The sequence below is a fragment of the Rattus norvegicus genome, chromosome 16, assembly GCF_036323735.1.
Source record: "Rattus norvegicus strain BN/NHsdMcwi chromosome 16, GRCr8, whole genome shotgun sequence".
NCBI lineage: Eukaryota > Metazoa > Chordata > Mammalia > Rodentia > Muridae > Rattus > Rattus norvegicus.
The window spans coordinates 18,713,659-18,724,619 of NC_086034.1; the positions used below are offsets into that span (position 1 = coordinate 18,713,659).

A 10,961-nucleotide genomic window follows, 5' to 3' on the forward strand; every position below is an offset into this window, starting at 1 on the left:
TTAATGTGGAGCTGTAACTCAGGGTTTTGCTCATGCTCAGCACACAATGCCCCACACCCTGGAGTTCAAGCCTCATCAGAAAAGCCAAAAGGTGGGGTTGGGGATTTAGCTCAGTGGTAGAGCCCTGGTGTAAGGCCCTGGGTTCAGTCCCCAGCTCCGAAAAAAAGAAAAAAAAAAAAAAGCCAAAAGATGCTGTCTCTAACAGTCACTTTTTCATGTGTATGACAAAATACAAACTACTTAAGGAATCGTGTGTGTGTGTGTGTGTGTGTCTGTCTGTCTGTCTGTCTGTATATCTGTGTGACAGTGTGTGTCTGTGTGTCTATGTGTGTCTGTCTGTCTATGTGTGTCTGTCTATGTGTGTGTGTGTGTGTGTGTGTGTGTGCCTGTGTGTCTGTCTATGTGTGTGTGTGTGCCTGTGGGGGTGGGGTGGGGGGTGTGTGTATGTGTAATCCAGGCAAGAGTTTGAAACCACATTGTACGCGCAGTCAGGAAGCAGGCAGGCAATTGCTGATGCTTCACCCACTTTCTCTTATTTGGGGGAGTGGGGGCGGGTGGAAACATTTCTCTCTGTAGCCCTGGCTGTCCTGGAACTTGCTCTGTAGAGCAGGCTAACCTCAAACTCAGGGATAGACCTGCCCCTGCCTCCTGAGTGCTAGGACTAAAGGCATGGACCACCACACACAGACACTTTCGACTTTTTAATTCATCCAGGACTCCAGCACGTGGGATACTGCCACCCACACTAGGGGTGGGAGGGATCTTGTCACCCCAGCTAACACAGTCTAGACCTACTGCTCTCACCCTGTGGGTCTAGACCCCTTGGGGGGCTGGGTGTCAAACAACCTTTTCACAGGGGTCACATATCAGATATTTACAATCTGTAACAGTAGCAAAATTACCTAACAACAAAAGGTCATGGTTGGGGTCACCACAACATGAGGAACTGTATTAAAGGGTCGCAGCATCAGGAAGGTTGAGAACTGCAGCTCTAGGCCAACCATCTTATGCTCCTGGGACTTGTCTTTCAGGTGACTCTAGATCCTGTCTGATTGACAGTATTGACCATCTGACCATCACACCTTAAGATGCCAAGGACCAGTTACAGATGGGTCACCTGTCGTGGAAATGCAGAACCAAGCTTGTCTCTAGTTTAATGAAGCCAGGATGAACCAGGGGGAGGAATGAGGGCTGGAAGGATGGGATGTGTGCTTCAAGAGTATATAAGTAAGGGAGGCATTTTAGAATTGGGTTTTGAAGAATGAGTAGGAGTCCCTTAGGCAGCACAGAAATTCATGGATAAACCCGTAGCTATAAAACCCAGGATGGGGCAGAGACTCAATGGGGGTCGGGGGTTTGTGTTCACTGTAGGAAGAGATAAGGCTTTTCTGGAAAGGGCAGGTGATATAATCGGGAACCTGGGCATCAGAGAACAGTTTGGTGGCTTGTGTACCGTTAAAGAATAAAGGAAGTAAGAGTGGGGGTTGGGGATTTAGCTCAGTGGTAGAGCACTTGCCTCGCAAGCGCAAGGCCCTGCGTTCGGTCCCCAGCTCCGAAAAAAAAAAAAAAACAAAACCGCTAAAAGGAAGTAAGAGTGTTTATTTTTGCAGCGACACAAAGTTGCTATGAGGCGATCAATACATGAATTTTGCATAATGAACTCCTCCTATTTAGTCTTCGAAACGCAGACTTGTGTCATGGCGGTGGAGGCAGCAGTAGTTCAAGGCCAGCCTTGGCTATAAGTGAACAAGTCTCAAACAGCTGAGGTTAGACCGGTGTACATGTACTTGCCTGAGCAGCTTCGCTGACACAGGATAGGTCACGCCAAGGTCAAGTCCGAGCAGCAGCACCCGCCCATTCCCAGAAAGCTTTGTGGGAGAGGCAGGTCAACCGGAAGCAACGACCCACGATTGGCCAGCTCGGCTCAGTGGGCGGGACGCCGCGGGGGAGGCCCGCGAGACTGATGTGCACTTGCCCATTGGTTTGCTGAGAGCAGGAAAAGGGCGTGTAAAACGAAACAAGACTTCCGTGTTCGGCTTGAGCGGCGTGCTGCAACGCTTGAGGACAATTGGTCATTTCCTTCAAGAGGCGGAGCTTTGGAATTTTCGATTGGGCCGTTCTGAATAGGGCGGTCCTTCGGCGCGGCATGTGATTGGCGCGCGGCCCGCTCTCCGGTTGCCGCGGCTTCCTAGTGTCTGTCGCGGCGATGGCTGCAGGCGGCTGGCGCTGGGCTCGCAAGGCGCTGGCTGCGGGGCGCCCGCTGTTCCAGGGTCGCGCGCTGCTCGTCACCAACACACTGGGCTGCGGCGTGCTCATGGCCACGGGCGATGGCGCGCGACAGGCCTGGGAAGTACGCGCGCGGCCTGAGCAGAGATTCAGCGCGCGGCGCTCAGGTGAGCGGGACCGGTCCGCGAACGAGACGGACCCCCAGAGAGACCTATCGGTCATCCTGGACCGGGCATCCACTTTCATGGGGGCTGTCAATCACCCTTGGACGGGGTACCCACTCTCATGGGTCCTGTCAGTCTCCCCGGAAGGTTCCCTGCCCCTCCCCAGGAGGTTCTGCCCTGACTCTCCTTGTCCGCAGCCAGCATGTTCGCGGTGGGCTGCAGCATGGGCCCCTTCCTACACTTCTGGTACCTGTGGTTGGATCGCCTCCTCCCCGCCTCGGGCCTACGAAGCCTCCCGAGTGTGATGAAGAAGGTGCTAGTGGATCAAACGGTGGCATCTCCCATACTAGGCGTCTGGTACTTCCTGGGTAAGGAGCAGCAGGACTCTGGCTTCAGAGGCGGTGATGGGCAGAACCTGGTTTGTGCTTTAGGAGAGTGCTGATGGGGCTTCTCTAATCTTCTTTGTATCCTCCCCCACTCCCCACCCACGGAACAGGGTTTCTCTGTGTAGAACTTGCTGTCCTGGAACTTGGCGCTAAAGGCCAGGATGGTCTCAGACAGAGATCCAGCTGCCTCTGCCTCCAGAGTACTGGAATTACAGGCGTGTGCCACCAAGCCCCGTGGGGCCTTTCATTATTTTGGGCTTTGTTTTGCTTTGTTCTAGGAGGCATCGTATACCCAGGTTGTCTCGAGTTTGCTACCAACTGGCAGTAGCCCAGTTCCCTGCTTCCCATTTTGAGACAGGCACTCACCATGTAGTCCCAGCTGGCCTGAACATCTCTATGTAAACCAGGCTGGCTCTGCAGCTAAAGAGATGTGCCTGCCTCTGCCTCCCTGAATGCTGGGATTAAGGTGGGCCACCACTCCCGACTTTTTAAAATCTGACCAAAAGGAGTCTGAGGCAGAAAGAGTTTTCTAGCTATAGTTGTGCGGAAATCAAGGCAGGAACTGAACACACACAGCTAGTCACATCTCAGCCAGAGAGAGAATTGCATGGTCTCTTGCTTTACCCGGATTATTTTCCACTCGTGACCAGTCCAGATCCTGGGTCTTCCCACATCAATTAATTTAATTACATAAGCCTATACAAGCTGCCACAGGCCAATGCATGTAGACAGCCCCCGGAGACTCTCCGGTGATTCTAGGCTAAGCCAAATTGACAAAGGTGAACACAGCGATGGGCTCATGATCTCCTAAAGCACGTGTTCATGTTGTCATAAGTAGCTCAGGTTCCCTATCACCAGCCTCTCATTTCCCTGGACCCGCCCTGGTGCTCTGCTTCTGCCTTGCAGCCACCTCAGCCTCATTCACTTTTTGGTCTTCTTCCCAGGCCTTGGCAGCCTGGAGGGCCAGACACTGGAGGAGAGCTGCCAGGAGCTGCGGGCCAAATTCTGGGACTTCTACAAGGTGGGCTTGCCCATGGGAGCCCTCTCAACATGGCTCCACCCCCCACCCCCACTCTACCAGACCCACCCCAAAGCCTTGGCCCTACCCACTGCCCAAGTCCCGCCCATCATAGCCGCCCTGCCCTCATGGTGGCCCCACCTTCCCGCAGGCCGACTGGTGCGTGTGGCCAGCTGCCCAGCTGGTGAACTTCCTCTTCATCCCTTCTCATTTCCGAGTCACCTATATCAATGGGCTGACACTGGGCTGGGACACATACCTGTCCTATCTGAAGTACTGGGTGAGCTCAACCCCGTGGAGTAGGGGAGGGCGTGGGTTCCACCCTGTGCCAGTGTGACCGTCCTTCTGCTGTATGCAGGCCCCTGAACCCCTTCAGACTCCGGGCTGCGCAGACTGAACCTGAGGCCCAGCAGCTGAGTTGGTCGATGGACATGCTCAAGGAGGAGGTTTTGAAGCAGGTCAAAGGCTCTGGGCCATGTCCAAAACCCAGGCTGATAGTGCCTGGACCAGCAGTTACTTCTGAGCCCACCAGAGACTGTTCCCATTTGGATCAGCCACCAGCAAGGGCTGTCCCGGTTTTCTACTGGGACCATGAAGTCCTCGGTCTGCCTGGACAAAAGCAAGGACATGCTCTACGGCCTTGAAGTGAGGTCTGGGTTGGCCTCAGAAAACTTGATGCAAGGCTGGGTGGCCCCGGTGGCCGTGCGGAAATTTCATTAAATTCTCTCTTTAATGTCAAGGACTGCCTTGTGGGGTGGGTGCAGGGGCTGGGCCGGCTGGGTCTCAGCAAGTTCCATTCGCTTTATTGACTGTGTATAGTGTTCATAACTTCTAGGGAGGTGGGGGGACACATTTGACACTCATGACGTAAGAACAGTTTGGGGGGTATTACAAAGTAGTTGACTATATCCCCCTTTACCCCATCTATCCCAAAGTATAGGGCAGAAGGCCCAGGCAAGCAGGAAGCCAGTCTGTCAACCAAGTGGTCCACGTGGCACATCCCCCAGCCTGAGGGCTGGCAGGCCCGCCATCTCCCATCAGCCTGCTGCAGAGTGACATCTGGTCCCCTCTTCACAACTGACAACTGTGGATGGGACGGTTTACAAAAACAAAAGTGGGAAGGGGGGGGGGTGTTTCTAAAAGGAGAGGAAGCAGCACTGACCACAATATACCACGGCAGAGCTGGGTGGGGGTATGTACAGGGCGGGAAGGGGGTGCGCTCGCGGCGCATCCTCAATAAATAAATAAATAGCTACAATAATAAATAGGGTGACAGGGATGGGGGACGCGCCCCTGGCGGTGGGGAAGGGAAGTGTGGTTCAGCAGGCGCAATCCTGATGAGGTGGTGCCTGCTGGTCGGTGAGCTGTGGGCCCTGCTTGGCACCCGTGACTGCAGGGTCTGCAGTATCTAGGGACTCCGACATCTTCTCACAGATCACGTCCACCAGACGTTCAAAGGTCTGCTTGACATTAATGTTGTCCTTGGCGCTGGCCTCAAAGAACTCAAAGCCTGCGACGGAATGGAGGAATGAATGACAATGGAGCTGCAGTCTCCAATGCACTCCCTCTCCAAGGGTCACTCCCATGCCTTTAAAGGCACAAGGGTGCGGAGGGAGGCCACACTGGCCTGGGTGAGCCGTCCATTACCCCTCCCTCCCACTTCTGCCTGGCTCCCAGCCAGCCTCCACAGTCCCTTTCCAGAGACAACTTCCACGACCTGGTTCTTGGTAGCTCTGCATGCAGTGACAGGCACAGTTCCTCTAGGGGGCGATCACGCACTACTGTCACTGCTCTGCCTCTACCACCCACCCTTCCTTCCCACACAGGCCTGCTGTGCCTGCTCCAGGAAGCCAGGCTTGGCTTCTTCCAAGGTCCAGCCCCTTGAAGGTAGCCCATGGCTGACAGCCAACTTGGCAAACACCTGGATTCAAGCCCAGCAAGACCCATGGCCAAAGCCTCCTGGGCAAGGCCTAGTTTTCTCAAGTGTGAACCATCTAGATTCAAGCCCATGCCCCGACCTGTGAAATACTGGGTGGGTAGCTGTCAGGTGAGCGGGTCCCTGGTCCAGTCTGGTGATGGCCACCGTCCTTGGTACTCACCCAGGTGGTCGGCCAGCTGCCGGCCTCGTTCTGAGGACACCACTCGCTCGTCCTCCATGTCGCACTTGTTCCCCACCAGCAGCACCTGGGCATTGTCCCATGAGTAAGTTTTGATCTGAGTGGACCTGCAGAGGCAGCCAAAGGCTGAAGAGGAAGCCGGAGGACCCAGCCCCATCCCTGAGTGCCTGTGTCTAGCCCTTGGGTGAGAGACCACCTGCCCTTTGGTAACTGAGATAGGCTTTCCCCATGAGCCCGGGTTACCCTGATCTCTCCGTCCTCTTGCCTCCCACATGCTGAGAAGATGGCTGGTGTTCCAGTGCACCGAATGTTTAGACTTAAGGGGATTAGCTTGTGGCACTACGGCTGGAATCCAGGTTCTCACATATGCTAGGCGAACGCTTGGCCAATCACCTGATCTCAGACAAGTGAGCTCAAGTGGTTCTCCTGCCTGGGCTTCCTAAGTCTCTGGGACCACAGACCTGACCTACATCGCCTAGATCAGTGGGAGACCCTGTCTAGCTTACTGGTTACCTTGTGTCTCTTCCACAACCCCAAGCCTTGGGAACAGCCCACGTAGTTTGTCCCACCTGAGTCCTATTCTTTGTTGTCTTTTGGACATACTGGGGATGAGCTCAAGGCTTTGTCCTAGCTGGGCAGGCACTGGAGCAACTAAGCCATAGCTCCAGTTGCCTCCAATCCCATTCTTCTGAGAGCCTTCTAGTTTCTGAGTGGGTGGGCGGCTCACCAGTCCTGCACTGCATTGAAGGACTCCTCATTGGTGATGTCATACATTAGAATGAAGCCCATGGCGCCCCGGTAGTAGGCTGTGGTGATGGTTCGGTACCGCTCTTGTCCTGCTGTGTCCTGGGGGAAAGAGTGAGAGGTTACAAGGGACCTCACAGCAGCCCCTCTGAGAGGAAATACACTCTGAGGTTGTCCAGGCAACCACTTTGAAGCCCAGGGACAGTGAGTCAGAAAAAGCTTTAAGACCACACCACTTGGGGTTGGGGATTTAGCTCAGTGGTAGAGCGCTTGCCTAGCAAGCGCAAGGTCCTGGGTTCAGTCCCCAGCTCCGAAAAAAAGGAAAAAAAAAAAAAAGGACCACACCACTTAGTCACTGGACAAACATACTGGGTGCTGCCTGAACGCCCTATGCCACACTATGCCAGAAGTGAAGTGGGGACTCACAGGACTTAAGAAAACGAGAGACTCACAGTAGGAGGCAGAGCAGACCTTAAATCCCAGCACCAGTTGGGGGTTAGCCCCAGCTTCCTTTTCTTAAGGCCCACAGTGAGCATGCCTAAGCTGCACTGAGGATGGACTTCTCCCCTCCAGCCCTACACACCCAGATCTGCAGCTTGATCCTCTTGTCATTGCGGTAGATGGTTTTGACCTTGAAGTCTATGCCCACAGTGCTGACAAAGGCTGGAGTAAAAGAGTCGTCTGCGTAGCGGAAAAGGAATGAGGTTTTGCCCACACTGCTGTTACCAATGATCAGGATCTTGAACATATAGTCGAAGTTCTGGTCTGAGGACTCCTTCTGCCCATATCGAGAGTCTGTGGCTGAGGCCATCTGTAAGAGGTAGGGCACAGAGGGCCTCAGGGGAGTAGCAGGACCACACACAGGGTGGGCACTGCACAAGGATAAGTGAGGACCCCCCATGTCACATGCCCGCTCCCCCCCAACATAAGCCAAGCTGTGACCTTGACAGGCTCAAGGTTTTAAAAAGGCTGTGAACCTCAGATTCCTCTGCACCCTGAGGGGAGGCTTCATCTGCCTTCCCATCAGTCTCTCATTACCCTAAAGAGGCCCACAAGGGGGCATGAGTACAGGAGGATCCCCAGTTCTCTCTCATCCTTATTCCTCTCCTGGAAGAACTGGGGCCCTGAGATAGCCGCATCACGTGATAAGAGACAGGATGAACACAGGCTCACATGCACAAAATCGTAAGGGCGCGCCTGTGCTCGCTCGCGTTTCTCTTCTCTTCTCTCTCTCTCTCTCTCTCTCTCTCTCTCTCTCTCTCTCTCTCTCTTTTCCTCCCCCTTCCTCCATCCCTCCCCCCCCCCCCCGCTCAATGAAGCATCTAGAACAGGTAAACCCAAACCCCTGCCCTGCATGATGCTAACAGAAGAAACAAGCAGACATGTATAGTGTATGCAAGTCGATGTGTGAGTCCAGCTCCCTGCACCCATGCACGATTGCACCTGGCCATCGGTGAGGACACATCACACACGCTCATGGCTCCACACGCGTGTGAGCTTATACTTGAACTGGGATCCACGCACACCATGCACGCACAAGGTTTCACAAGTGTGCACGCTGCGCGTCCTGAGGTCACGCGAGCTTCTCCATGCCCAGCGGGCGCGCACACGCGTGTTCACCCCACGAGCACGAGCACGCACAAGACTCCCGCAAGGCCTGGCCTTCCCCTCCCCCTCTGTCGCAGAGCCCAGGCCCCAGGTGCTAGGTTAGGGGTGAGGCGTGCGGGATGCGAGGTGCAGAAAGCCAAATGCGAGACCCATAGCCACTACACCCGAGTCGCGCTCCCCCCTTGACTCCCAGGCTGTCAGTGCAACGCGGGCTCCGCAGTGTGTGGTCCTGGGTTGCTCTCACCTTGCCCTCTCTAAACTGAGACAACGCTGGCGACAGCGACCGAGGCGACTGCGCTGGCGACCGGGCCCCAGAAGAAGATGCGGGGGCTGCAGGCGGCGGTGGAGGCTCAGGCCCCTGCAGTCCTCGCTGGCGTCCTGCAAAGCCAGGGGCGGGGCTTTCTATGCAAACGAATCTGTGACGTTAGGGGAGGGGCCACATCGACAGCCGCGGGGCCCCACTGGCCTGCGCAGGCCCGAGAGGGGCGGGGCATGGTAAGCCACTGGAGAACAGGGCTTTAGTGAAGCATGAAATCCTCATTGGCTGATGCTCTCGAGCGACGGACTAGATATCGAATCAACACTCTCCTACGTCTTCAGCAGCCCAATGGTGACTGCCAGGTGTTTAAAGGGCGGAGAGCCTGAGGCCAGGACCCAGCTCTGGTTGGAAACTAGTGGTTAGAAGTCCTTGGCCCTTGGTTATGAGATATGCAGCAGTCAGAAGTTTAGGTTTTGTTTTGAGAAATGGTCTCATGTAGCAGGCTGGCCTCGAACTGGCCAAGTAGCAGAGGCTGACTCGAACTCTTGATCCTCCCGCCTGCACCTCCCAAGTGTTAGGATGGCAAGTATACATCTTGCTTACAACATTTTAGGGCTCAAAAGACCCATTAAAGAAAAGACAGAGTTTTTAATCCCAGCACTCAGAAGGCAGATGGAGGCAGATCTCTGTGAGTGTGAGGCCAGCCCGGTCTACAGCGTGAGTCCCAGGACAGCAGAACTATGAAGAGAAGCTTTGTCTCAAAAACAAAACAAACCAAACAAATAATAAAAAAAGAAAAAAGAAGGAACTGTTTTTTAATGGGCTGAGGATATTTTCCACTTTGGTGGGGAGCCTGCATTGCAACACAAAGGCCTGGATTGATCCAGGGCCCCTGTTCTCCGAACTGGGAGAAGGAGGGAATGAGGTGGGGAACAGAAATCTAAGATCATCCTCAGTTACGTAGTGCCTTGAAGCCAGCTTGATCCACATAAAACCCTGTCGCAAAGAAATAAGGGAGAAAATCCGGTTCTGTGCAAAGAGAAAAGGATCTAAGGAGTACCCAGAGAATGCCTTGCTTCTTTGCTCACTTAGAGATCAGAAGTATCCTGACCTGCAAGTATTCCAAAATTGTAATAAATAAATAATAATAAAGAAGCAGAGAAGGTTCGAGAGCAGCCACCCCATACCCTTTACGATATGGATATTGGGACCCAGGCAACTCTGTGTCTCAGGAATCTGGGCGCAGACATGCAGACTTCCAGACCATGATGCCACAGGACTCATTCCTGCAAATCTGCCTGCTAAGGTGGGAATCTGGGTCTATCCTGTTCTCCCTCCCAGTGAGGCCGGGCAGGGTCCTCATCGCTCCCATCCCCACAGGAAGCAGAACTGGGAACGTGGCCCGGCCCCATTTATAGACTGCCCCGCCAGCTGCGGAGGCGCCAAGGGACCAGAATAACTTGTCGTCGTCGTCGCCTGGATGCTTGTCCACCCCCGCGAGGAGCCTGGAGCTCCACCTAATCCGGGGCCTCCGAGGAAGCTCATTATTTTCTCCTTCCCTACACTTCGTGCAGAGACACAAAGTGACCATCAGAGCTCCCTGGCCACGCAGAGGCTATGGTAGGGACCGGGACCAGGTTTGAGGACAGAGGTTGCAGGAGCAGCCTGGGGCACCCTGAGCCTGGCTTGGATTTATTCCCAAGTGATAAGGCCAGGGGAGGAATCCAGCCACCTCCACCATCAAGCAAGGGCTCTGCTTGGAAGGCAAGGCTCCACTTGGAAGGCTGAGGCAGGATGATTGTGAGCTCATCATCGTCCTGAATCACAAAGTGAGACTCTCTCATACTAGAAACGTGTAAAACTGCTGGCATGGAGGCAGATACCTTTAATCACACAGCACTTGGGGATCTCTAAGTTGGAGGCTACACACTGAGGACACCGCAGCTGTCTGGAAGAATGAAATGTGTGTGTTAAAGGCCTGGGAAAACGAAAGCACAGGCAGAAGAGCAGGAACAGAGGGAAACAGGATTTGTCAAATCTTTATAAGTTATACTCATTTGCGTTGGAAAGAGGGGAGTGTCAGAGGACAACCTAGGGAGTCCTTTCCTTCCACCAGAAGTCCTAGGGGTGGAATTCATGTCATTAGACTTGGTGGCAAGTGCCTTAGCTAGCTGAGCCATCTCACTGGCCCAATAGTTTAATTTTTGTTATAAGTTTGTGTGACTTCGAAATTCTCCCACAGTGAACACACATTACTTTGTTTAACAAGAAATCTCTAAGGGTTGCCTCTTAAAACATCTGGAAGGAAGAAGGAAATGTTCCAGTGTGTGACCCGAGATGGCCTTTTGTGCCTCTGGGGGATGAATAGCCAGAGTCATAATATTTACAGAGGAAGTCGCCTGCCACTCTGGCTCCTTGGAGGCCTTGGTCAGGTGCAGG

General features: G+C 54.0%; 2 protein-coding genes across 6 annotated transcripts; one reads left to right on the forward strand and one right to left on the reverse strand.

The window, feature by feature from the left end:
* Positions 1-31: 31 nt before the first annotated feature.
* Mpv17l2 (MPV17 mitochondrial inner membrane protein like 2) lies at positions 32-4,533 on the forward strand. Of its 5 annotated transcripts, none has more exons than XR_005494566.2 (5): positions 32-2,393; positions 2,588-2,758; positions 3,055-3,242; positions 3,721-3,797; positions 3,946-4,001. XR_005494566.2 is itself a non-coding variant. In NM_001106072.3 (5 exons), the coding sequence occupies exons 1-5, from the start codon at positions 2,207-2,209 to the stop codon at positions 4,189-4,191; spliced, it is 603 nt and encodes a 200-aa protein (NP_001099542.1). In that variant the 5' UTR covers positions 2,178-2,206; the 3' UTR covers positions 4,192-4,533. The 5 variants fall into 5 exon arrangements, 4 of the variants coding, with proteins under 4 accessions (NP_001099542.1, NP_001386370.1, NP_001386369.1 ...); NM_001106072.3 differs by lacking the exon at positions 3,055-3,242 and adding an exon at positions 4,153-4,533 and having other exon boundaries at positions 2,178-2,393; positions 3,946-4,074; NM_001399441.1 differs by lacking the exon at positions 3,055-3,242 and adding an exon at positions 4,153-4,533 and having other exon boundaries at positions 2,178-2,393; positions 2,592-2,758; positions 3,946-4,074.
* Rab3a (RAB3A, member RAS oncogene family) lies at positions 4,506-8,615 on the reverse strand. Its single transcript, NM_013018.2, has 5 exons — positions 8,508-8,615; positions 7,239-7,466; positions 6,639-6,757; positions 5,894-6,018; positions 4,506-5,304 (listed from the first exon to the last, which is right to left on the reverse strand). The coding sequence occupies exons 2-5, from the start codon at positions 7,464-7,466 to the stop codon at positions 5,114-5,116; spliced, it is 663 nt and encodes a 220-aa protein (NP_037150.2). The 5' UTR covers positions 8,508-8,615; the 3' UTR covers positions 4,506-5,113.
* Between the last annotated feature and the right edge of the window lie 2,346 nt (positions 8,616-10,961).

Excerpts from the sequence above, each read along its gene's own strand:
- Mpv17l2 (NM_001399440.1), top strand. The coding sequence starts at position 2,207 with ATGGCTGCAGGCGGCTGGCGCTGGGCTCGCAAGGCGCTGGCTGCGGGG. Across the intron at positions 2,759-3,720 it reads AGGCGTCTGGTACTTCCTGG|GCCTTGGCAGCCTGGAGGGC; the intron begins GTAAGGAGCAGC and ends TCTTCTTCCCAG. Across the intron at positions 3,798-3,945 it reads AATTCTGGGACTTCTACAAG|GCCGACTGGTGCGTGTGGCC; the intron begins GTGGGCTTGCCC and ends ACCTTCCCGCAG.
- Rab3a (NM_013018.2), bottom strand. The coding sequence starts at position 7,466 with ATGGCCTCAGCCACAGACTCTCGATATGGGCAGAAGGAGTCCTCAGAC. Across the intron at positions 6,019-6,638 it reads TTCAATGCAGTGCAGGACTG|GTCCACTCAGATCAAAACTT; the intron begins GTGAGCCGCCCA and ends CTGCCTCTGCAG. Across the intron at positions 5,305-5,893 it reads GCAGCTGGCCGACCACCTGG|GCTTTGAGTTCTTTGAGGCC; the intron begins GTGAGTACCAAG and ends ATTCCGTCGCAG.